At 45.0% G+C, this 26839-nt stretch overlaps 1 protein-coding gene across 2 annotated transcripts in view; it reads right to left on the reverse strand.

The window, feature by feature from the left end:
• Positions 1-1778: 1778 nt before the first annotated feature.
• The window catches only part of RRBP1 (ribosome binding protein 1), a 79700-nt gene continuing 54639 nt past the window's right edge, over positions 1779-26839 (reverse strand). For both annotated transcript variants that reach the window (XM_054984661.1, XM_054984660.1), the window contains 9 exons: positions 24935-25024; positions 23001-23093; positions 11998-12069; positions 11164-11259; positions 7757-7840; positions 5526-5609; positions 2782-2880; positions 2499-2642; positions 1779-1969 (listed from right to left, as the gene is read on the reverse strand). In XM_054984661.1, coding sequence (XP_054840636.1) covers positions 1928-1969; positions 2499-2642; positions 2782-2880; positions 5526-5609; positions 7757-7840; positions 11164-11259; positions 11998-12069; positions 23001-23093; positions 24935-25024 — 804 coding nt within the window. In that variant the 3' untranslated portion in view covers positions 1779-1927. The remainder of the gene's footprint in view (positions 1970-2498; positions 2643-2781; positions 2881-5525; positions 5610-7756; positions 7841-11163; positions 11260-11997; positions 12070-23000; positions 23094-24934; positions 25025-26839) is intronic.

Consider the following 26839-nt stretch of genomic DNA (forward strand, 5'->3'; position numbering starts at 1 on the left):
GGTGGGAGGGCAAGAAGGACAGCCCAGGAGTGGGCGTAGGGGATTCCCTGAGTACTCTTTGCCCAGAGCCCCCCAAAACCTGGAACCAGCGCTGTCCAATACGATCCATGGGTCTGTGTGGCTGAACATTTTAATTAGCCCCTTTCTTCTTTCAATTCCACATAGGAATTGATTGCCATTTGGCGTCCTTTTTCCTTCTTCCCGCTGATACTGATGTTGGGAACAGGAAAAGTGAGCTCTGCCTCCAAATCACTGCAGAAAAATCTTTTTTTTCTGGGCCAATACCTGTCATCTTGTTGAAACCTTTGGCTTTGCGCTTGTATACAGTCACAGGGGAGAACATATTCTGCAAGTATTGCAGTAGCACAGAAGGTTTTTCAGGATCTGAACATAGTTAGATTCTCTCTTTGATTAAATTTTTTAATTTGATTTTTTATTTTGATGGGGGGGGGGGGAATGGTTTGCACAATCTGTTATTTGTCCACTCTAGTCTATCATGTGACCAATGGTAAGGAATGTATCAGGTAAGCCTTAAATAACTAACTGGGTTATTTGTAGTGATTTTGCGGAGCTGGGGTATTACAGAAAGTGACGTTTTGATCTAAAGCTTGTTGTGTATGTCTTTTGCCCTTATTTTGTTTTAGGCATCTAAATGGCATTGAGAACTTCATGTAGTATTCCAACTTTGAAAAATTTACTTTGGGAGGTACAGGAGACAGGACTGAAGAAAGAAATTTTCTCCTGCATTTTGGCTCTGAAGTAATCCAGAGGTCGTTTTTGCCAGCTGTTACCCCAAGACCACCCCTGTTTTGCTGGGTTCTTCCTAAATTCTCAGGGTCTGCTCAGCCAGAGGTCCAGAGAGGATCCATCTTCACTATCAAACCAGAAAGTCATTATGAGGCTACATGCAATAAAATGGGATTGTAAGAGGAACCAGCCTCGTTCCTATGAGAACTCTGGCACTCCCTGATCAGGCACGGGGTAATAACAACCAAAGTTTGCAGCATAACAATAGTAATAAAAATTTCCAGGCCACTTCATAAGGCAGACTTGCTCGGAAACCTGATCAGATAGGATCATTCTGCCTATCTTTAAATCCATCAGCGCACGCGCATGCGCACGCGCACACACCTGGGTCAAACAAGAGTCAGCCCAATTGCCCCACAAAGTGCTTTTCATCTCCAGTGACCCTTAGTCATCTGAGCCAAGCCATGGGGGACTCTGACCAATGACATGAGGCGTGCAGGCATATCCAAGCTGAAATTAAATGCCAAATTAGCTGTTTCATGTTACCTGAGATGACTTAAACAACCCTGAAATTCTTGAGTAATGAAAATTTATCTCCCAGAACTTTTAAGAGCATTTTGGAATTCAGGTTAGGATTAGGGAGGAAAAAGAGAAGAAACTGGCCTTCGAGAAACAGCTGTTAGTTGGCATCCGTCTTCCCTTTATACTTTAAAGGACCATTACATTTGGAGGTAGACCTGGTATTCTAACTTGGACTACATACATTTTAACAACCCCCATTAGTTTAATTGTATTCATTGACAAGGACACTTCCTAAGTATCATCTCTCATGCAAGTGGGGTGCCTTACTGTTGGCACGTCTCTCATTCCATAATTCTCTCCATTCAAAACTGAAAATAATCCCCACTGAGTGATGTGCAAGCAGGCACTGAATGCAAAATAATCAGCGAAAATGTTGGCGGCCACGTTCTCCCAAACCAGGAATGAACGTAGTTCTTGCGAAGTGGGGAAGACAACCATTAAAAGACTGGTTGCAGCAATGTACCTTTATTCCTTTGAAGATATGAAAATACAATTTGAGTCACAAATGACTTTCTTCTCTGTCTATAATAAGTTGTGTCTAGTTTAGGAATGTGTAAGGCATTTTGTATGGTGAAGCATATCCTGGATTTTGAATTCATCAAACGGAGGTTCCCTCCTTTGAACTGTCCTCATTTTCTCCCTGCAAAAGAATGAAAAGATAATACAACAACATGAATTCTACAGGAATTAGCAATATTGAAGGAGGATCGTGGCGGAACCTTTAAAATCTTTACAAGCTCCCGAAAGACCAGAATTTGACCTCCTGATCAGTATCGCTTTCTCATCCAAATGACAATCATGGGGATTTTAGAATGTGTTGTTCGTATCATCCTGTTTATGCAGGCAAGTCTTACTGAGTAAGGAATTACTATTCCAAGGAACAACACGTGGGGTGGGGGGGCGGGGGCAGCAAAAGTGGCAGTCCTGGGCTGACCTCCCCCTTCTCCTCTGCAACAGATAGTACAACTGATCCCTTTTTCCTCATGGCTAGTAAAAATGCTATTATCCTTTTTTCTGGGGCTACAATTTTCCTGGTAGAAAACTGAGTGTAGAACTAAACACTGCAGACAATAGAGCTCTTCAAAGGCAGCCGCCGTTCCCTTCTTTCGTAAGAGGCAATGCCAGCTCAGAGGGGCAAGTCTTCGAAGGGGAAGAGAACAACGAAGTACCCTTTCTTGAAGCTGTTCTTGCAACTTCAGCACTGCTTCCCTTTCCTTGGCCAGCTGCTCTTGGGTGACTTGCAAAAGTTCTTTTAATTTGGTAGCTGCACATCCCAAGTCCTTTGATAACTTCTTCTCCTTTTCCAATTTTTCCTGCAGTTCATAACAAAAGTAAGCTTCACTCTCATAACAACAAACACCAGCCATTTCCCAGTTATTTATAAGAAGCAAAATCCACACTGGCAAGTTCTTTCTTACAGCTTTGAATCACAGGAAAACCAGGTTTTCCTACCTGCAATTGCAGCGTGTCCTCTTGGGCAGAAGTAGGCACGGTCCCATCAAGTCTTTGCTTCTCAAGCTCCGTTTGCAGGACACACAATGAACTCTGAGCCTAGAGTTACAAAAGATTGGAGAAATAATCCCAGCCAGCACACTCTTCAAGGGTGCACATGCAAAGTCATACTGGACCCTTCTTAAGAAAAGGGAAGGGGAAGATGTACACATTACTGAATAAGCGATTAAACTGTAGAATTCCCTATCAGTGGACGTAGTGATGGTCATGAGCCTAGAATGGCTTTGAAAGGGGGCTAGACAGATTAATGGAGGACAAGTACATCCACTAAAGGCCAGTTTGTATAGTGGTTAGGAGCAGCGAGACTCTAATCTGGAGAACTGGGTTTGAGCCCCCACTCCTCCACTTGAAGCCAGCTGGGTGACCTTGGGTCAGTCACAGCTCTCTCAGAACTCTCTCAGCCCCGCCCACCTCACAGGGTGATTGTTGTGGGGATAATAGTAACACACGTAAACCACTCTGAGTGGGTGTTAAGTTGTCCTGAAGGGCAGTATATAAATCAATTGTTATTGTTATTATTAACCAATATGTTCAGCCTGTATTACTAGGAGACAACAGCAGAGGAAGGCCTCAGCCTCTCTGCCCTCTTTGTTGGTCATGCAAGTCAACTGGATAAATCAGATGGACCACAGGTAGTGAAAGATCTTTCTCAGATAACGGCAGTGACACTGCAACTAACTATGGTTAGTACTGTGCAGAAGAAGGCAATGGTAAACCACTTCTGACCTAAAAAACCCTATGATGAGACAATCCAAAAGGGGAGAAGATATAAGAAGATAAGTTTGATTGATTGGGGACCAGAAGAACTGCACAGTGAAACCGGAGATCTTATCACGGAAGAATGTGCAAAGACTATTCCTGTAGCCAAAGGAGAAGCCTAAATGAATGACAGATGAAACCCTTGAAATTCCTGAAGATAGACGAGAAGCAAAAAGTAAAAGGTGACAGAAATAGTATCAGAACTCAGCTTTTCAGCAACTTGCATGCAGAGTCAAAGAGATCCACGATAATAACCAGTGCAAAGAAAAAGAAGAGAACAAAAGGAAAGAATAAGAGATCCGTTCCACAAAATACAGGAAATCAAAGGGAAATTCAAACCATGGGCAGGGATACTGAAAGCGCAGTATGGAAATACAGTATCCAATCAGGACAAAGGAAAGATGGAAACAATATTCTAAAGAACTAAACAAAAGAGATGGAAGGATGATAGATTCCTTCAAAGGAGAATCTTTTGATGAAGAACCTGAAATTTAGAAAGTTCATAATAACTGCGCTTATATACAGGTCTTTTTGACAGATTAGTGCCCCACTCAGAGTGGTGAACAAAGTCAGTGTTGTTATTATCCCTACAATACAGCTGGGGAGCAGGGCTGAGAAAAGTGGCCGACCTAAGGCCACCTGCTGAGCTCGTGGCAGGAGTGGGATTTGAACCAGCAGAGTGATGGTTTGGTGCCTGACCACTGTTTGATCCAGCTGCACTTCATAGGATCACTGGATTCTTTTCTGCTTTTCACACCCCTGTTCTATCGAGCTAATTATAGAATGATTATACCTTAGACCCTTGCTTTAAATACTCCTCCTACCTTCTGGCTGGATAAAAACCCTACGTACTTCTTCTAAATGTATCTGAAGAAGGGAACTCTGACTCTCGAAAGTTCATACCCTGGAAATCTAGTTGGTATTTAAGGTGTTGCTGAACCTGAATCTTGCCAGTCAAAGGAAGGAGTTTTAACAAAAGACTAAAGAGTTGCACGGCAGCAGGAATCTTTCCCCAGCAGAAGCTACAGTCCTTGGGAATACTGTAAATTTTGGAATAAGGTTTTTTATGAATTTACCATTCATAAAATGATTGGAAGGCAACCCAGACTCCAAAGCAATTAGGTAACAAAACAGTCTCATCATGACTGGCATTCCATATTGTTGTGCTGCATCTAATAAATCAATGGTACGATCCCAGCGAACCTTGGAAATAACTGCAAACAAGCTTCTCTACTGAGCACTCCCAAAATGTGCAGCCACAGGAAAGTAGGGGATGTATGCCAAGGTACGCGCTTGGTTGATAGGAAGCAAAGGTGAGAGGTCCAAAGACCGGCCTGTCCCCCGCACGAACCAAGTCTGTGCCCTGCAACACCTCCCGGAAGAGGCGTTCCTTGGTGGCAGACAAGGGTTAACCTGTCTGGCATAGAAGGTAGGGAAGTGACATAGTTGCAGTTTAATGTCTGACAGGGGTTAGCCTGCCAGTTATAGAAGGCAGGGAAGTTGCATTGTTGCAGTTGAGTTTTCTAGCATTGAAAGGCTGTCAAAGCCAAGAGCTCCGTTCCATAGGAAAAGGGGAGGGGCAAGGAGTATACGGTCAGCATTGCGACAGTTAAACAGCCATTCTTGGCAATTGCCTTAGGTTAGTTGGTTGTACTGTGATTCCTGAATTTAAAAAAATCTGTTTACCGAATCTGTCTCTGCCTGGTCTGATCGGTGCAGATATTTTGGGGAAGATCCATGGAACAGAAACTGACACTTGGCTGAAAGAGTGGTGTGGAAATGGGTTCTCTGAAGTGACAATAAGTTGAAGAGTACTTGCAAAAAGGAAGAGCCCCTTGCCAGCCAGCACGGAGCTCTTCTAGGGACGCTGCATTTTGCATCCACATAACAGAAGCCCCCCCCCCCGCCCTTATAGTTCAACTTACTTCCTCGAGCTCTGATGCCAACGTCTCCCTCAGAACACGTTCATTGTGTAAATTTACTTCTGTCTGATCCAGCTGCGCTTTTAACTGTAGAGGAGGAAAATGAACGAGTCATTGCAGTTCAGATATTAGCACATTTTGGGGGTCATGCTAATCAGAGAAGAATCCCTCAAGAACGAGGGCAGGCAGGCAGGAGCGTCTTTCCTTCCTGGCAGAGGCCACAGAGGACACACCCACCAGTTTTACATTTCCACAGTTCTTGAGTACAATTCTGCTACAGTTCTATCCAGAAAAAAATCCCACAAGTACACAGTAAGATATCTGCTTGATGAAGAGTTCTGTCAAAATCAAAAACTTGCACTTTTTGTGTCATTTCAGTTGGCTTCAATAAAAGGTATCGCATAATTCTGTTTCTTTTTCTAGATCCTCTAGTTTAGCTGGCCTATTAGGAGCTAAAGCTAAAGAAATCCTCTGAGTATTATTAAAATCTATTTAGAAAATGTTTTATACCACGGTACAATTTTTAAAAGTACAAAAGAAAAAGCACAAAGCAAATCATCTCTCTCTCTCTCTCTCTCTCTCTCTCTCTCTCTCTCTCTCTCTCTCTCTCTCTCTCTCTCTCTCTCTCTCTCTCAGCTCAGTAGCAACAATAATACAAAACCCATACTAGCTAGCCAATCCAGGAAAACCTCGGTCCAACAGCCAAGTTTTCACTAAGCCAGTAAAACAGGAAAAGGAATTTCATGGGCAGTGCAACCACTAAGAAGACCCTGCTCCAAGTTACCACAAATTTGACATCTTGCACGGGAGCAGAGTCTCCTTCGTTGCTCTTAGGGAACAGGGAAAGGGGGTTACTTCAGGTAAACAAGAGTTTCAGGCAGCGTAATCCCAAAGCTATAATAACGAAAGGTTCCCCCGTGTCCACCTGACCGTCTGTGGCAGGCACAACTCATCAGAAAATAAAGCTCGGAGTCTCAAAAATGGCCACCAGCTTCAGAGTGATGGAGGGAGCGGCACTGCCCAAATGAACGGAACTCCTGGGCCAGGTTTATCTCCAGAAACGGCTCTTTGCAATGGAAGCGAAGGTTCCCTGTTTGTGGCAGGCGTTAACTTATTAGAACAAAGCTGGGAGTTTTAAAATTGGCGCCAACACGTTCAGGGTGATGCATGGGAGTTGCATGCCAAAAATGAATAGAACTGGAGCATCCTAGGAGACCTTGCCTGGGGACCTTGGGTCGGTCAGTCACATGCTCTTAGCCTAATCTGCAGGTTGAGAGGATAAAGGGGAGGCCAGGAGAACGACATAAGCAACGTTGGAGAGAGCGGGACAGTACAAATGAAATAAACCTTTGAGAGAGGCAGCTGTGCAGTGGCAAGGCAGGAGGAAGAGTGAGGCAGGTCACGGCCACCTTCATCTGGATCACTGAAGATGGCGCCTTTTCATCACTTGGCCAATAAAGGCTGTTAATTAGGTTGGGACGAGAAACGCTTACACCACTGCCCCTCTTCCCCCCCCCACCAAGACAGACACAACGCGGTGGATTCTTCCTGGCATCCAAATGCCTCTAACACAGCCTTTGCCAGGATTTTTCCTAGAGCATTTCCCCCTTTGTCTTTGAATGCTGCAGAACAGTTGCATGTTGTCAGTGCATAAAGACCAGGGCAAGAGAGACTAGACAAGATCTGTCATCAGATCTCCTGCCTCTTTAAATAAACAGCAGCTCTGGGGAGCGGGTCAGATTGTCTAGGTGCTGACCCTTCTCCCCCGCCCCCAATTAAAAAGCCCCCCCCAGAGATGTCCAGGGGGTGATTAATATCGGGAAAAGAGGAGGAGAATTTACCTTCCCCGACCTCACAGTCCCAATCCAAAATTAAAGAGACAGGAGGTCTGACCCCTGAATTTAGAAAGCTCATCTGGTTTGGCTTAACTCTACTGCATAAATGAGTCCTAGAAACCTTCACCTTGAGAAACCAGTCATCACGCTTTCTTGCTTTCAGACAAAGAATTCATGGTCAGTTATTTACAGGATCTTAAAAACACCTGAGAGCTCTATGAGTGTCAGACAGGCAGTAAAAAAGAAAAAAGAAAGAAATGTACACCTGGTTGATCCCCCATTCATTTTAATCTCTGATGCATCCCTTTGAATGTGTAAACATCAGCGCAATCTTATCAATAAGCCCTGAAAGTCATACTCTTATTGCGAAGTGATAAAGCAACCCATAAAGCCCCTTACCTGTGCAAACTCCTGGTTTTCTTTCAGTGCTTCTGCTTTTGCTGCATCCAGCTGTTCTTGGGATTCAGATAAGAGTTGTCCTAACTTCGAAAAAAGAATGAAAATCACAAATAAAACAACAATGAAATAAAAGAGAGGACAGTCAGCACTCTGTACGGGGATCAGACAGAAAATAACTCTGCTCGGAACTGTAGTTTTATAGTAAGAGAGGGGTCATCCCTCTCTTTCACCCCCACTCTTCACCTATCTCACACCAAGCATTTAAAGATACATGCACACATTTACTTGAAATCATTACAGACCCATACTTGTTGTATTAAGTATTCTGAAGGCGTAACCCAGCTGCTCCTCAAACCTCTGCTCTCTGCTGACAGACCCCTAAAGTCTCAACTTGGCAGAGGATGTAGAACTTGACCGAAAGAGCGAGTACACTATACTTGACAGATACGCCCCTGTCAGAAAGGGACATCTCCATCCGTCGTCTCATCTCCTTAGGCAGCAGAAACTTGACTTCGCTAAATTTCAATAGCAGCAACGAGGTCTGGCAGCCCAAGAAAAGAGGGAGTCTCAGAGCGGAACCACAAGCGACAAAAGGCACATGTTGGACCCTTGTCAGCTTCCCTCAAGTTTTGATGCGAAACGTAGGCGTCCTGGTCTTGCAGCTTTGCTCTCTGACTGCTGTCCAATGGACTTTTCAACTGTCACTTGTCCAACATTCCGCCAAGCTGCCTACATTTCCCGCCAAAACTTGAGGGAAGCTGACAAGTGTCCAACCTGTGCCTTTTGTCACTTGTGGTTCCGCTGTCAGTTCTAGGAACTTATTTCCTTCGGTTTAGGCAGATCCCCTCCTTCATTGGAGGCTCAGACCTCAGCAAAAGACTGGCATGTTCACTACAGTCAGTATTTAGCCCCCCGCCCCCAATTCGGGAGAATGAGCAGTGGGGCAGGCTCCACTTACAGATCTTTTGTCCTCACCACCATGGCCTCCCATTTAAGCATCTGAAATAAGAGGCCTCATCTCCTCTCACTCTTCTGGCAAGTCTCCTGACAAGTAAATAGCCTTGACACACACAGTAACCTCATCAGCTCGAGTTCCCCTTGGGACTACAGGCAGAGTCTGCCAGAAGTCTCCAGCCAGCAGCACGGTGACTCCCCCAATCGTTCTCTCATTGCCCCTGACATCTTTGAGGGTTATGCTCAGTGCCTCAAAACACCCCTTGAACGCCATGGTGCTCTTATCCCAAACAATGAGCTTACAGTTCCACAGCACTTGGGCCATGTTGCTTTGTTCTGAGATGCTGAACAGGGGGGTTTCTGCATGGATGAGGTTAAGAGGCAGCTTGAAGGTAGCGAAGGATCATATGCCATGCCTGAGTGAGCCTTGACCTTCTATGGAAGTGAGTGCCTTTCTACTCATCTTCCAGGATTGCTCTGCTCATAGAGAGACTCTGCCACTCTGTGCACCTTGAGGTGTTCTTGCTGGTACTTGGCCCCTGCTGCTTGGTGTACCGCAGGAGTACGATGCACATATTTCTTTGCCACATCTCTACGTTGCTTCCTCCTTTTAGTTTTGGTGTATCTTGCATGATATCTGCCAGGAGGCTTCTTGGCAGCAGTAAGAGGTGATGGCTGTGAGAGGTGTGAGGTAGAGTTGGACTGAAGGAGGGGTGGTGTGGTGGGCACTTTGGTAGGTTCATGTGAGAGGTTCGCATTGAAATCGCCCCTAGAAAGGTTGTGCACCATCTCCCCATGAACATTTTAAAACGCAGGAGCCATACGGACTTTTATATAAAATCCCTATTCAGGAGTCTTGTACTGTCTTTCTTCAACTGTCTGCAGTTTCCTTTACCTGATTTTTACCTCAGAACAAAGAGTTTCACAGCTGACCCATCAGGGAGGGGGAGGGTGCAAGGACGCAGGAGGCTGCGAGCCACACAGGAAAGCCAGGCCCCACAGAGAGATTGGCAACCCTAGAGGGGAAGGCTGGGAGGTGTATTTTTTCCTCAGAACATATTCAATGATTCCCAGTAGCAACGGCATATTATTTAGAATGTTGGGGAGATGGCCACTCAGGTCACATATGCAAATGACCTTGAAAGGCTGGCCCAATCAAGGAAGAGTGGCTGAGTTGGCAGTTGGTGGGGAGTGTGTGTGGGAAGCAGGCAGCAGCCTGCCAGCTACACAGGGAAGCTGTTTTTTGGGGGGGGGAAACACATTTTACCCCTTTTTACCCCCTTAGGTGGTGAATTTCTTATAATCCCTTCTTAGTGAGCCCCTACATCATAAAAGGAAAGTTCTCCCCAAATTTCACGTTTCTAGGCCCAAGAGTTTGGGCTAGGCGATGATGAGTCAGTCAGGACACTTGTCTTTATAAATATAGATTTCTATTTCAGTTTGTTTTGTTTGAACTACCACTTTGCATGGTCTTCATCTGAATGTGACTGATTGCTGTAGTTAGACAGTTATGAGGGATTTTTCTATATTTGGGTTCAGAATACTTGACGGCATCAGAACTGCCCTGCCTTAGTTCATGGTGTAGAGACCAGAGGCCGCCCTTCATCAGAGAGTGAGCTAAGCTGGAGTGTAGCTGTGCAGACCACTTGATTCTCCGTATGCAAGACTGAGCATCAGTCTAGGGCATCACGGGCAGGACCAAGCAAAATATTCCCGAACTGAAGCAAAAACCTTAATGGGCAGCGATGACTCTAGGTTCTGTGGCCAACCTCAAAACGGAGCTGAAGCAGGAGTGGGGAGGATACTGCTGTGCAATCTATTGTGCTGGCTGCTCGAGTGGATAAGGATGTAAACATACCACCAGAAATATCAAACCTTGTGCCATGGAGTGCCACAGACGGAGTGGCAGCCGTTCTAATAATCTCTTAGCCCTGGCTTTTGAAAGGCTTCTACCTCTTTCCCACCCTGCAGAGCCACTGCCAATCAAAGCAGACTGACTTGATGGACCAAGAGTTTGATATGGCTCCCTGTGGAGGGACAGCAGGATGAAAATGTGGCAGAGAGATCAGCTGTAGTACCCTACAGACATGTGGGAAGGAGACACGTTACTGTCCTGTCCACGTCCCCAGAGTGATGCAATACATTGTGATAAGGAAAGTAGCTCCCACAGTGCTGCAGGCAAACCAAACTGGTTTGCTTTGATTCACTTTTACAAAGGATTGTACAATGTGACCTTTCCAACGCAATCAAAAAGGATTAGACTAAGAGGTGTAATTATAATCAAGAACCACACGTCCTCATCAAAGGATTCCCCGAGAACAGAATGTGGCCGCTGGCTCTGAGTCCCGTTCCTGACTCTAAGCCTTATTTTCGGCACCCAATTCTGCCCAATGAGCCCCAAAGCCTCTCTTTCCCACCCTCCTCCGTATCTCCCAGAAGAGGCAGACACTTACCGCTTCAACTTTTTGGGTATAATTTTGTCTTTCCGAGTTGGCTGTCACCAAGTGATTTTCCAGCTGGGCTTCCAAAAGGGACGTATACTCTTTTAGCTGTTTGACCAGAAATACAATGAACATTTTTCACACATTTGAATACACACACGTGTGTATTCTGCTACCAGTGACGTGTTCTTGGCTGCCACGCACCTCCTCCCACCACCGATTTTAAACTTTCCCAATTCTGCATTCCCTCCAGTCTGTGCTCCTTGTTCTATACCAGCATGAGGCAGGCTCCACGTCCCACAGTCCAAAGGGGAGAAGTAAAATATCCCATTTCAAATTTCTAGACATTTGTTATTTTGTAGTCTGGGTGAAAATCAATGGTCCTAAGAGAGCTGCTGTAGTATAGTAGTCAGGTGGCTGGGCTATGAATCAGCACTCTGCTGGTTCGAATCCCACTCCTGCCATGAGCTCAGTAGGTGGCCTTGGGTCAGCCACTCCGTCCTCTCAGCCCCAACTCCCCAGCTGTATTGTAGGGATAATAACAACACTGACCTTGTTCAGAACTCTGAGTGGGGCACTAATAAACACAGGTATTATTAATCTTAGACCACTGCACCTAAAATCAATGTTTCCTTGGAGTCCTTTCCAGGCCAGAACCAGAGCAGTTCTATACGACAGTTCCAGGATTACCCCGTTTTTGAGCTTTTAACTTGGCTCCCAAATTCCCAACCCACTTTGCAAATCCTTCAAGAGGAACAAAGCCCTCTTCACCACCTGGCCGAAGAATTCGGCTGCCTCAAGACTCAGGCCAGGCCTTCTCTATGGGAGTCTGAAGTGCCCCCGTACCTTGTCTGCATTCTGAAGTTCCGCCTTAAGCTTCTCCACGTCCTCTTCAAGGCACTTCGTTTGGTTTTGGGACTAAACAAATCACCCACCACCAAGGATCAGAAATTGAAAATTAGCGCAGTCTCTGAAGTCCGAGGGAAAATTTTCTCAACAAAAACATGCACATGCATGCATGCGCGCGCGCACACACACACACCTTATTTAGAATTCCTTTTATATTCTAGAAAGCTATGCTTTAGTATCCACTACTGTAAACTATCATCTGAATATGAAATTTTTATTTTTAAAAAATGTATATATTGCCAGACAGCTCACAGCCAGAACAAATCAATACAATAAAATCAGACAAGCCAGTAAAAACAAGTCAGGGACTACAACAAATGCCGAGTAACCTAAAACTATCTTAACAATTTTTTTGCCACTTTAGAAGCAGACTATAAAACAGCTGAACAAAGATGGAGCACTGCAATAGACAGGTGGCCACCCGGTCCTTCTGTGAGTGATGAACCAACCCCCTGTCACCAAGTCTTGAATGGACAGAGCCTTAGTAATAGGAAGAACTGGGAGCCATCAACTCCTCTGACTAGTCTGTGGTCCAAGAGCCCCAAATCAGCAGGGCTTTTTTTCAGCGGGAACGCGGTGGGACGGAGTTCCGGCACCTCTCGAAAATGGTCACATGGCTGGTGGCCCCGCCCCCCTGATCTCCAGACAGAGGGGAGTTGAGATGGCCCTCCGCCCCGTTCCAGCGGCACAGAGGGCAATCTAAACTCCCCTCTGTCTGTAGATTAGGGGGTGGGGCCACCGGCCACGTGACCCTTTTCACCAAGCGTGATTTAAACTTTTAAAAACTCCCCCCCCTTTTTCCAGCTGACTCAAAGTGATGTCATCGTGTGGTCCTGAGTTCCACCACTGAGTTCCACCACCTCTTTCCCCAGAAAAAAGAGCCCTGCAAATCAGTATCAAAGTATCTCCATGGAGATGGAGATGCGCCAATGTACGAAAGGCGCACATGCATGAATTATGTTTTGATGTGATAACCCATTTGGATTGGTAAGCATTTTTCTGATATAAGCCATAAATCAAAGAAAAAGTCCATTTCCCCCACATTTGTATAAGGCTTACAGCATACGGCACTTAACTTAATCTGTATAGTCTCCTAAAGTACATTAGACAATAGTTGCGTATTCTTTGCCTTTCCAGTGAATAATAATCGCATGAAGAAACTCATCCTGATGTGCTACGGGGAGGTGCATGAGCTCCGTGAGTGAGGTGGATGTTATCCAAAGTAACTGGATCATTGTCACTGATCTGTGGGCCAGACCAAAAGACAATAAAGGTGGCAAAATTCCTTTATATTTTTCTGAAAGGTGTATTATGTATGACGTTTTAGGTATCTAGGTATGTTTTATATGTGTATTATGCAACTTAGGCAACAAGCGCCAGAGAGGTTTCAGTTAGCTTTCCTATTTTTACCATAACCGCATTTTGTCCTTTTATTCATACTGGGAAATGTTCTCAGGTTTGGCTTGGTCAATTTGTCATGAAAATTGGTAGATGTAGAGATTACTTCCAAATGCATCTTCTTGATTTCCAAATATGCGGCTTCTTTTCATGAGCTGTGAGAAGATCCCTGGCCACATCAAGGGACCTACTGCAGCTCCACAGGACAAGCTAGCCAAATCTGCCTGACTATGGATTCACCCAGTCATTTCTCATCAGATCAACTAAAGCTTGGACATTTTGCCAGTTCCACCTGCCTGCATCACTGATGGAATGAGTTTAGTGCTGAAAAAGAAAAGCACTGAAAAGACATTTGAACTGCTATCAGAATCTGTATTCTGTGTTAGGGATGTGCAATGAGGTTCAATAATCCCTTAAAATGACCAAATTCTAGCCGATTCAGTGGGATTTGGGATAACAAAACTGAATCAGATTCAGTATTCCCAAACTCAAGTCACCCACCTTAATTTGGTAAATTAATTAACTTTGGTGTAACAGTGGCCAGGCGTTTCTTTTGCTAAGTGAGGCAGAGGCAGAAGGGAGGGCGGAGGAGGAAGGAGCGGGAGGGAGTGGCCAATCCTCGCAGGAGCTCCCCTTCTCCGGCCAGTAGGGTTCTCTGGAAGGAGAGGGACTTTTAAAAACTGCCCTGGCAGGCTTGCCTCCCTTCTGTGTGGCGTGTTTGGTCTGGCCTCGGAGGCCGAGCCACTGCCTGCCTGCTCTTGGCTCCCTCTGGCCTAACTCCGCCCTGCTGAGACCTGCAGGACTTGTGCAGCTGCCCGGTTTGAGAGTCACAGACGCGTTGGGGTTTTCCTCTCTTGGGGAGTTGGCCTGGTGTCTGGGAAGGAGAGGGCTGGAGGGGAAGGAGTTTTTTGTTTCCCTTTTAAGAACTGCTTTTTTGCTCTGTGTGTGCGCGCGCATGTGTGCGCATGTGTGGGGTGCTTCCGTTTGTCTTTTACTCACTATTATTCAGTGTTCATTTTGCCGCTTGTTCTTTGTGAGGGTTCTTTAGTTTCATCCTGTTGGGGTGCTTTGTTCCTAAGTGTTTTCTAGTTTCTATTAATTAAATTCATTTGTTCTTCTGTGGGGGCGGGGTATCATTTCCCGTTTTTGCTAGTTTCTTTTCATAGTTGACATTAGTTGCTGTGTAAATTGCAGCTGGTTGTTCTTTGTGTGTGTGTGGGGGGGGGGCGTTTTCCCCTGTTGTTGGGGGGCTTGGAGTGCTGTTTTCTTTGTAGACGTTTGGTAGGTGTTTTTAGCCAGGTTCTGTTTTCTGTTGATAGAGAAGTTTAGTTCACTGTAAGGCTTTGCTGATTCTTCTTTGGGGGGTGGGGGGGTGGGGGGCGTGGAATCTGTTTAACTCTGTTGTTGGGGCGATTTCAGTTTGTTAAATATTAAATTAGGAAAGAGTCCAGTAGCACCTTTAAGACTAACCAACTTTACTGTGGCATAAGCTTTCGAGAACCACAGCTCTCTTCGTCAGATGCCATGCTACAGTAAAGTTGGTTAGTTCTCTTCCTATTTTGCTACTACAGACTAACATGGCTAACTCCTCTGGATCTTAAACATTAAATTAACTAGCAGTGTTTGGGTGTGCTTTGGGAATTTTAGAGAGGGTGGTGAACTTTTAAAAAGTGTTTTATTACTCGGCTACTTGTAGGTCTTGTAAAACAAAATTTCATTTGTAGCTTTTAGGGACCAATAAGAGTTTCTCCTCCTCTTTAATAGGTTTGTATAAGAATTAAGAAGAGTCCAGGTTATAGTCAAATTATATAAATAGGCTGCCCACAGTAACATCTAACTAGGCTTTCTCTGTTCACCTTTGCTCCCTTGGAGCCAGGCCAGGCAAATTAGAAATAGTTTTTCAGAGTTGGTCATAGGCCTGTTTGTAGAAGACGGGTTCAAGGGTAGCACCATTAGCAAACTTTCAGAGGAGGGGGAGGTAGGTTTTTAAAAAGCAAAACGTATGATTTTTGATTAGGTGCTTTGGATGGGTTGGTAATTTAACTGTTTAATAAGGTTAGTTAGTGTAGGTTACAGGGGGCAGAAAAATGAGTGACAGGAGCTCAGAAGGAGACCTGAGGGAAAGGTGGGGACTTAGACCGGAAAGGGGAAGGGGGGGGCTGTGGCTTTAGGTGGAAAAAGAACCTTGGCAGGACATCTTTTGAAGTTCAGAGGAGTAGCTGAACAGTAATTGAAAAAGAAAGAAAAGGCATATTCAACAGAGACATTCTGAGTTTAAAAGTAAGTGTACGATATCAGTCCTTTGGGAACTGATAACATTTAAAAAATGTACAGAGAACTGATCAAGATGAGGAAATAGAAGGCCCTCAGTAAGGAATGGGGACTTCTTGTCTTAGCTATTAATAGCAATGATAATAAGGCCTTTCTGTCTATCATCAATACCAATATAAATCCAATCTCTAAAATCCCATGCTGTATAGCCCCTTGGGTGTGGGAAAGTTATTTTAAGGGAATATTCTCTGATGCTAAGGCACCTACTATATCTCCTATTATTTCTTTTGGTGGAACAACACCCTGGCCCAAGGTCTCCATCAAGGAGGCCACCTGCAACCTCTCAACAAGGAGCAGTACATGTTGGCAACCATGTGTGACCCACGCACCAAGGGCACCTTTGCTGAGCGGGCCAAGAACCTCACTAGTCTGAGAGAGGCCCTCTCTTTGCAGGTGCGGCGTGGGCAGGCCAACAGGGGCTTCCTGCCAGCACTGCTGTCCCCACACCCCTTCTGAGCAGGCTTCCCTCACAGTCAGCACTGAGATGTCCGTGGAGATGGAGATACGCCGACGTGCCCTCAGCCCCCCTAGGAAGGTGAGGCGGATGAGCCAGGATTTGGCAGGGGCAATGGGCAGAGGCTGCCTTCCAGAGCTCTGCAACTTGCTCTCCACGGATCCCTTGATCTACTGGGCCAAGAAAGAGGTGGTCTGGCCAGACCTCTCTCACGGCTCAGAGGCTCCTCTCATTCCCTCCAATGGGCATGCGGAGCGGGCAGGTCTTTCCCCACGTGAGCGACACTGTCAGCTCACGTCACACTCACCTGCTCCCCGGGAGAGTTAAGTAGCTGGTCTTCCTGAAGGTCAACATGCTGCTGATTGATTTCTGGACTTCAAGAGTGAATGAAGTGAGTCCACTTTGTGGCCTGTATCCTCCACAAGTCTGTGTTGGGGAGGTAAGGACACACACTCTGCTCAAGAATTAAGAGTTAGGTAGAAAACCAGAAGGAGAGAGAGACTTGGTCCAGTTGGCACAAGAAATGCACACTCCAATTTGGAGCCCCCCCCTCCCCCACTGCAAAAACCACCAGCCCACGCCAGCATAAATTTGTGTAGATAATTGAGAAAAGAGGCCCCAGAAATGTTGTTCTCTTGCCACTGGGAAGGGCAGAGTCAGAGAAAGATATTAGAGGATGTAGAGAGTGACACACCATTTGTCAGAGAGGAAACCTCACGGAAACACCGGAATGAAGCTGCATAAAACTGTTGTGTAATATAATGTATGCAATAGGTTGCTCTCATGTTAACTTTGCCGAAAGGCCGCCGCCGCTGCCGGCACCTCCAGGCCCTGAGCCAGGAAGGGCAGCTGTGGAGAGGGAGGATAAATAGGGTTTCCCAAACGTACGCGTCACTCTCACTTTCAGCCTGAGGCCACAAGTGGGACCCATCTTATGCAACCGTGTTTGCCTGCCACTGCCTTAGCTTGAGACTGGGTACTGGCTCGATTCTGTTCTGTGGCGTCACGCCACCGGTTGTGCCTGCCTGCTGTGAATGACGCTGGTCCCATGGGGCTACGTTGTGAGAGTGTCCCTTGCTTCAGTTTGGTTTGGGCGAAATGAATGTGATTCTGTTGGTGGTGAAAATTAAAAAGGAGGAAAAGTTGCAGAGTTTCATATTAGCGCATTGGAAATAAGTAGACAGACCTCTGTGGTTTCAGCTCTAGAAAAATACTTCTACTACTTATCAGGGAAAAGGGTATATCTGGTAAGAAAATAAAGAACATCTAACTATCTGGCTACATCTTGATGGTTAGACTAGGAGCTTAGAGACAGAGCTGAATTGAAGAGACCTGGGCACTGAACAAAGAGCAATAAAACCTTAGTGTATGTTTCTAGTTAACTGTCCCCCAATAAACTGGTTTATCCAACAGACAATCCTAGATTCCTTCATTAAGACTAAAGACCCCCCTTTTTATGGCGGGAACTTTTACTCGAGGCCTAAGTGGTCCTGTGCTAACTAGCTATCTGACTAAACAAACAGAATAACAATGTAACTTTTTCATGACTGAACGTAGGACACTTGCAAAAATCCCAAGAGATTCTCTGGTGTGAAGTTGGTCCCCTTGCTTCAGTTTTTATCTCGCTTGGTATTACCGAACTGAATTTACCATTTTTTACCATGTACCATTCAAGGTAAGTTAACTCCCTTGAAACTACTGAGAAAAAATGAAGAACTACCAGGACACGTTCAGTCAACATGGGATCTCTCTACAGACAAGCAATTCACCTCTCAAAAGTATGTTCCAAATACCTACAAGTGCTTCTGTAAATGAACTACACTATGAACTTTTTTGTGTGCCAAGCAGTGGAGAGGGGGAATCCAGCCAGCTTCCACCATGCAAAAGTTGCACACACCAATTGCCAACTTCCAGGCAGGAATCTGGAGACGTAGTTTGCCAAGTCAGCCAAATGTGCCTAGTCCGATTACGGACGGGTGACAGACAGTGATGGAAATCTTGTCATTGACTGGACGCATGAACCACTTACACCAAATGCAATTTTGGAGATGTCGTTATGCGAGAGTGTGTTCTGCCAACTGTCAAACTGCTCATGCCTGGCTGATGGACCGACTTACCCTGCTGGGTGCAAATTACAGACCTGGAGCAACCAGGAAAAAAAACAGATGTGGACTTTGCAATTGAACTTGAGCATTCATGATATTTGAGTATTTCCATGGTGATGAACATTAAAATTCGTGTGAAAAAATATTAGATGTTAGCAGTTGTGAAATGATAACTTAAGATATGAAAATAAAAACTTGCTGAACCCACAAAATGAACAGATGTTTCTTTGTTGTAACACAAAGTTACACTGTGGATCTGTTTTCATGTACCTAATATGTGGCCTATCACAATGAATTTCTTCGTGCTATGGCTCATTGGGAAGGCAAGAGAATGTGCTACAATTGTCTAATATATTTCAGGTGATTATCGGGATGCCATAAACCTTATAAAATGTGAAGAAAATTTACTTTTTCTTTGCTTTATGGCTAATATCACAAAAATGGCGATGCCTGCTGTGCTTCAGTTACACTTACAATGATTATGTCACTCCTCACAACAATGTACATACAGACCTTATACTCATTATAAGAAAGCCTCGGTCGCTAAAAAGGGAAGTTTTCTGTCACAAATGGCTTGGAGCCTCAAAGAGAGTAAGGGAGTGCCAGGTGAACTTGAAGGCGGAGTGTGTCCAGAGGTGTTAGCCGTGTTAGTCTGCAGTAGCAAAACAGCAGAGTCTCTTCGGCAAATGCATCGTCAGCTTTCAAGAACCACATCTTCGTCATCTGGCGAAGAGAGCTGTGGCTCTCGAAAGCTTATGCTACAATAAAGTTGGTTAGTCTTAAAGGTGCTACCTTTGGTTAGTCTTAAAGGTATTTTAAGGGGGAGTGTGTTCAGAGGTGAGCCACCAATACTGCAAAATCACTCTCTCTGGTCTCTCACACCTCTGTGGATCTAAACTGGGGGGATGAACAGTGTGGGAGGAGGCACTTCTTCAAGCCCCCCAACCCCGACCTGTTTAGGGCCTTAAAGCTAAGAATCAGTGAGTGCAAACCTCTCTGCACAGCATATGATCCATACATCCTACCCTGACAGTAGACATGGGCACAAATCGAAATACAAATCAAATTTCATGACGAATCAGGCCGATTCATGTATTGCGAAAATGTGTTTTGTGGGGTTGCGTTTTTCACAAAATCCATGACTTTTGGGGCCGATTCGTTCAATGTGTGAATGCTTCGTGATGCCAGACAGGCTAGTGCTGAACCATTGATTCCCTAGGCAACATAGGTCCAGAATGTCTGCAGACCTTTTGTTTCCATGGAAACCCCAATCCTAGCCCACATAACCCTGATAGGCAGCTCTCCCTATCAACCTGAGATCTCCCATTCTGTTCTATGAGAGCAATGAGCAGAGGGGAGATGGGCCTTCTGTAACCATGAGAACACCAATCTCATTCCTCCAAACCCTGTTAGACAGGTCTGTCTGCCAACCAGAGAGCTCCTGTTCTGCTCTATGTGACAGTTTCTTATATAAGGCACAGCTCTCTGCCTCATGCTTTCAGTTCCAGTAGGCAGAGGGAGAGGGAGGAGCTGTTGCCAGGATTTGGAGTGAGAGAGAGTGGATTTGGGAGCTTTGGGCTGGATTTGCTGCTGCTTCAAAAGAGACTGAAAAGACTGTCTTATTTTCTACTCTTGTCCTTGCTGAGGAGGTTGTTGGATGAGGGGGCCTTTGAAGTCTCCCTGCGAGTTTGGCATCTCTGGGTATGAAAGGGGCTGTTGTACCCAACCTAACGAATCATTTCATGAAATGGGACAATTTCGTGAGAGTTTGTGGTTTGTGGTTCGTGAAATGCTACGAACCATGAAACTCAGGGTCCCCCCCCCATTTCATGCCCATCTCTACCTGACAGTTGCCTGGCTGCCATATTTTGGACCAACTGAAGTTTTGGACAGTCTTCAAAGGCAGCACAACATAAAGCAAATTACAGTAATCTAACCTCAAAGTGACCGTGCATCACTGTGACCAGATCATGCTTCTGAACATGGGCCATAACGGTTGTGTCAGCCCGGCTGACAAAAGCCACTACATGACATGAGGAGAGTTGAGCCTCCAACTGCAGGCCAGAATCCAGTGGCACCCCTAAGCTATGAACTGGCTCCTTCAAGGGAGAGCAAAACTCTCCAGGAGGGGCTGACTTCTCAGTCCTCAAGCAGTCGCGTCACTGACCAGCAGCATCTCAGACTTGTCTGGAATGAGCTTTCCTCTATTGGCCTTTGTCCACTCCGTTCCCTTCTCCAGGCATCCGTTCAGGACTTCCACAAACCCATATGATAGCTATTAAGGAGAAATGGAACTGGATGCTATCTGTATATTGGTAGCAGATCTGCTGATGGTCTCTCCCAGCATTTTCATGTTGATTTGAAATAGCATGGGGGATAAGATAGATCCCTGCAGCACCACATAAGACACATGCCACAGAGCCAAGCAGCATTTCCTTAGAAAAACCTTCTGGGAACACTCAGTGAATTAAGTGTGGAACCACTGAAGCCTGGTACACCCCTTCTCCCAAATTGGTCAGCCCATCCAAAAGGCCATCATGGTTGTTGGTGCTGAAAGTTGCTGAGAGGTCCAGGAGAGGTCATGCTTCCAGCTAGATGCCATCACTTAGTGCACCCAAAAATGTTCCCATCCCAACCCAGGCCGAAATCTGGACCAAAATGGGTGTAGATAATCAGCCCCCTCCAAGATGGCCTGAAGCTGTGTGGCCACCACCTGCTTCCACATCTTGCCCCCAAAGGGCCACCAAGCAGCAATTGTCTAAGTCATTCAGGCCCAAGGACGTTGATTTGAAATAGCATGGGGGATAAGATAGATCCCTGCAGCACCACATAAGACACATGCCACAGAGCCAAGCAGCATTTCCTTAGAAAAACCTTCTGGGAACACTCAGTGAATTAAGTGTGGAACCACTGAAGCCTGGTACACCCCTTCTCCCAAATTGGTCAGCCCATCCAAAAGGCCATCATGGTTGTTGGTGCTGAAAGTTGCTGAGAGGTCCAGGAGAGGTCATGCTTCCAGCTAGATGCCATCACTTAGTGCACCCAAAAATGTTCCCATCCCAACCCAGGCCGAAATCTGGACCAAAATGGGTGTAGATAATCAGCCCCCTCCAAGATGGCCTGAAGCTGTGTGGCCACCACCTGCTTCCACATCTTGCCCCCAAAGGGCCACCAAGCAGCAATTGTCTAAGTCATTCAGGCCCAAGGACGGACACTTCAGGAGGAGCCTCATATCTGCCTCTTTCAAAACAGTTAGCACGATGCCACCTGCCGAGAGATGTTTATTACCTTCCAGATTCATGGGAACAACCTGACCCAGCTCGGTCCCAGCAGCCATGAAGGGCAAGCTGCAGTCTCTGCTCCTAGGCTGCTCCCTGGGCCAGTGTTACACCGGCGTCTTTCCTATTTGCATACTGAGCTGAATCGCTTTCAAAGCTGCTGTTCTTCCCAAGTACAAGGTCTTGCTGTCTGCCAAGCTTTGGTATCTGCACCCCCATATCTAGTCACGGCAGGTCCCGCATGAACCCACAACCACACCTTCCAGTCTCTGGCTTGTTTTTGAGATTTACCCACGCACCAAACATGAATTCTGGACTTCAGCTTAGTAAAATTAAGTTTACTAATGAAGGAGTGTCTCCACAAAGCATGAAGCACTCTTACTCAGGCAATAAGCTAGCTAGCTAAGCATCTCAAAGTAGTTTCTAGAGTTGCATATCTCATTTATCCATCACAAAGGGAGCCATCTCTCTTGCACTTGGCTGATTCAGCATAAGGACATGCCAAGGATAATAAAGTAACATGCAGCTTTCAGCTTCCATCTCTCTGGCTTCTCAGCTTCTGAGTGAGTGAGTGAACTGAGAAGCCATATTTTCAGGCCTCAGTGAATCACCTAGCAACACAGGAATCCATCAAGGCTAAGCTGTTAATGGGCATTACAACTGTGTGAAAACTAGGAAGTTAAGCACAGAGCTCTCTTAAAAACGGTCTCTTCAAGGTCAAATCTCTAGGGAACGCAGAAAGCATTCTGCACGTGTTCCCAATCCGCTCTGGCGCAAACACATTCCAGCGCTAGGCCACAAACCGTCCAATACTTACAACCTGAACCTGAGTCCAGCCATTTTCTCTGAAGGCCTAGTCTCAGGTTAGCAACTTCCATACAGGTCCCTTTCCCCATCTTCTTCTATACCTTACAGATTCACAAATTGTCAGATCCCAAATTGCTTGTCTCTTTGTTCATCCTATGGTATGTTATGGTCTGAACAGGTTTTTTCAGGAAGCTCTCCGTAGATTCCCTATAAGTTAATTTGTACCTGGTGCAAAAGCCCTCCGGTTACATGCAAGCATGCTCTCTTTCTCTCTCTCTCTCTCTCTCTCTCCAAAAATGAAACTCGGCAGTAATTTGGCTGTTGCCCACATTAATCAAAAACAGTATCATAAAAAATGGAAGTAAAGATGAACATGCTCACCTTTACATTAGTAAAATGAGATTTATTTTAGATGGAGCAAGCAGAGGCAACTAAAGCCAAACTGAGCAGCACAACCTCGTGTTTGGAAGGAATGTTGTTTTCCCTTACAGGCCCATCAGTAGATGCAAGAAGGCCATTTTCTTCCTAATCCAAATAAAATCATTCACACCCACGTTCTCCAAGTACCTTCTGAAGTGCCTCTTCAGACGCGGTCAGCTTGACTTTCCACACCTGCTCCTCCTCCTCCACGCTCTTCTGCAAGTCCTTCAGCATCCTTTCCTATCAGTGGAGAAAGGAATGAAAGGTTAACAGGAAGAAGACAGGCACTCAACAGACAGCGCAAAGGGCAGCAGCTAAAGAAAGCTCCATGTGCTTTGGGGTGCAGCATGCAGCTTCCTGAGAATCTCAGCCTTCATTTTAAAAAGAGTTTCTCATAACTGATCATGAAGATGCACAGTGGAAGCGTATGGTCAGAAATTGCCTATACCCCCACTAATAACAACAACAACAACAACCACCAATCAATTTATATACCGCCCTTCAGGACAACTTAATGCCCACTCAGAGCGGTTTACAAAGTATGTCATTATTATCCCCACAACAACGAATGCTCTGTGAGGTGGGTGGGGCTGAGAGAGCTCTGAGAGAGCTCTGAGAGAGCTGTGAATGACCCAAGGTCACCCTGCTGGCTTCAAGTGGAGGAGTGGGGAATCAAACATGGCTCTCCAGATTAGAATCCCGTGCTCTTAACCACGACACCAAACTGGCTCTCAGTTATGTCTATTAGACATAAAAATCTTCAGAGATTTATAAGACTAATTGCTTTAGCGACGAAAGATGGCATCTTAGAAAAGTCTGAACTAGAAACCCAACTTTCTGTTGATATCCCATGGTTTCTTTATTTTCAATTTAAATATTTCTTAAACAAATTAAATATAAAAGAAATAATGACCAAACGTAAAACAGATCTGGAACAACTTAGGGATTTGCCAAATGACACTTGTAAAGGCCTTATCTCTAAAACCTACAATATACTTATAAGCCTCAAGAAATCACAGATATCAACATCCCAATCAAAACGGCAACAGGATTGTGCCCTAATGCTGACAGCTAAGGACTGGGACCAAATATGGCGTTCTAAATTAGTCAATTCATCTGTTATTACTACAAGACTTCAAACATATAAGATCATACATCATCGGAATTTAAAGCCAAAAAAACTAGCAAATGTTTCATCGAAAAAATCTCCACACTGTTGGAAAAAGCATGGAGAATTCGGTACTTTTTCCTCATTGCTGGTGGAGGTGTAAATATGTAACAGAATTTTGGGAAATGGTTTTTAATCAAATCTTTCTCATTACATCATATTTCATACCTTTTAAACCAGAAATGATTTTTCTAGATTTCTGGGGAAATTTATCTATACCGTCTATTAGACAAGAGTTAATTACAACATTATTAGTGGCAGCAAAAACTGCAATTGCGTCGCAATGGAAGTCTCAGTCTCCCCCGTCTCTCAATCTATGGCATACAAAGGTCTGGGGACAGTCAATAATGGAGAAAATAACGAAAAGCATAGCAGCAGCAATACTGCTACCTCTTCAAGACAGCCATTCCCCACTCCTGGTGTGATATGCTCTTTGGACAGCTGTGCAACCTCTGAACCAAGAAAAGCTATCCTGATCCAGGGCTCTGCGAGCATGAAAATGCCCCGGCGCATGTGGACCTCTTGTCTGGTGTGAGCAGGATCTTTCCCACTCACGTCTACGGAGAAGAAAAGCTCTACATGTAATTCTGATCCTGACAGCAAAACGCAAGGGGAGTCTTCCTTGTATGGGTCTCACGTGCCAGTGGGGATTATAGCCAGTTGGTGGGATCGGGAGAACTGCGCAACAGGAAGGCGCCAACTTCTTCGGACACCTCCTTCCAACTGCAATCCCCTCACACCCCATCTATGCTATGAGGGGGTTCCCCAACCCTCACGAGTGGCTTTTCAAGGGGTTCAAATAGCAGCCAAAAGAAGGAGGAGGAAAAAGCCAGCTGCACCAGTGGAACTCTCCTTGAGTATACCTGGATTCTGCCGCATATTCAAACTGAGTGGCACACATGATTGGACTCACCGTCTCTGCAAGAATGGTCCTATACTGATCACATTCTGCTTGAAGGGTATGCCGTGCCTCATCTGATTCTCTTAAGGAAAGTGCCAGATCCTAAAAAGAAATTTCATACACTTTAAGACGAACTCCTTGCAGCCCTCTCCTGTCTCTGTATACAACTCACAGGATTATTGACCAGGGCTGAAAGGTGCCTGGAAGGCCATCCGGCACGAGCCCTGGAGGCTCGGTTGAACCCTCTACCCTCCCAACCCACACGTGCCACCTGGGCTATCTGTGTTGTCCAACTGGCAGCAGCTCTTTAGGTCTAGCACATCACCTGTCACCTGATCCTTTTACCTAGTGGGAGATGCTGGGAATGAGACCTGGAGATTTTCCACATGTCAAGTAGACGCTCTGCCACTGAGCAGGCTGTGCAGCACCCAGTTCAGTCAGTGATGGACTAAATGAGGATGAACAAACTGAAATGCAGCCTGGATGAGGCAGGGGACTGGACAGACGGGAAATCCCTGTACTGGGCAAGGGACCATCCGGTTTGTAACTCAGGGATACTTCCGGATCTGGCTTTGCTCCTGGAAGCCCAGGGGAGCCAGACTGCCTGTCTTTTGTTGCTGCCCTAGAATTGTGGAACACACACTCTTCATTTGGATCCCTTCCTGGTATCCTTTCTTTTTTTTTTTGTTACAATCTTTATTTTATTGTGAAATCGTTCAAAAAGATAGTACAGAAAGGAAAAAGAAAGGCATACAACCAATAAAGGCCTAAAGAGGCATACACTTACTAACAGACAAAACACACTAACAGAGAAAACTAGCTCAACAGATGTGTTATTAGTCGTCACAGTTTCTCCCCTACAACATCCTTTTCACATCAACCAGCTTGTGGTCTAATTAATTTCTTTATATAATCTCATCTCCTTAACATCCCAGTTCATTTTTCTTCTTCATTCGCAGGGAGTCATCAAGGATGTCCAATTTGCCGTGTATATAAACAATACCTTTATCTCTCTTTACAACGATGAGTTTGGCTGTCGCAACTAAAACCCACATCTTTCCAGTGCAATCCCTCCACTGATGGTAAATAAACCATTTCAACATTGTCCCATATGACATTAAAAAAAAAATACCCTTTTTCCAAATTTTTTTATCCATATTTCCCAACATATAAAACTCCAGTCTGGACTATAAATTGATCTTTCAAATTCTCAATAACATACATAATTATAGACATTTTTTTTCCATTTTGTTGCCACTAAACTCCACCAAGGATAATAAAATAGTCCTTTCCATTTCCCTTTCCAAGCTTTAATTTACATACCTTTGGTCCTTTTTTACTATTTTATCTAAGAGCATATACCATCAATAATTTTATAGAGACTTCTCCTTAGGAATTTAATTCATAATAAATTTGGGGCTCACAAGCTTTCCATTCGTCCATTATTTATTTATGCGCAAAGTTCTTTGCTCAAGTCCTCATAATAGTTCTGTTCTTGTTCCTCTTCTGCTTCATGTCTAGGATATTCCTTTTTCTTCCCACTTCTTCAAGAATGATCAAAAAATCCTCCATTTTTATAATAACCTTCTTCACAGCTTGAATTATGACCTCTCTTGTTAATTTATTTTGAGTTGCAAATCTGGTATTGTGGATTCCATTTCCACTCTTTGGGTGTATATCTATAGAAAGCCAGGTGATTCCTTTTGATTCTAGTGATTCAGAAGAGCAATTAAACCAAGGATAAATCAAACAACTAAGGAAAAACAGTCTCCTACAGGAAAAGTGTTTTTGCCATATATCAAAGGAATCACTGATCAGATGGGAAAGCTTATGAAAAAGCACAGCCTACAAACAGTATTCAGACCCACCAGAAAAATACAACAGATCCTACGATCAGCAAAAGACAGTAGAGACCTC

The sequence above is a fragment of the Eublepharis macularius genome, chromosome 7, assembly GCF_028583425.1.
Source record: "Eublepharis macularius isolate TG4126 chromosome 7, MPM_Emac_v1.0, whole genome shotgun sequence".
NCBI classification, from domain to species: domain Eukaryota; kingdom Metazoa; phylum Chordata; class Lepidosauria; order Squamata; family Eublepharidae; genus Eublepharis; species Eublepharis macularius.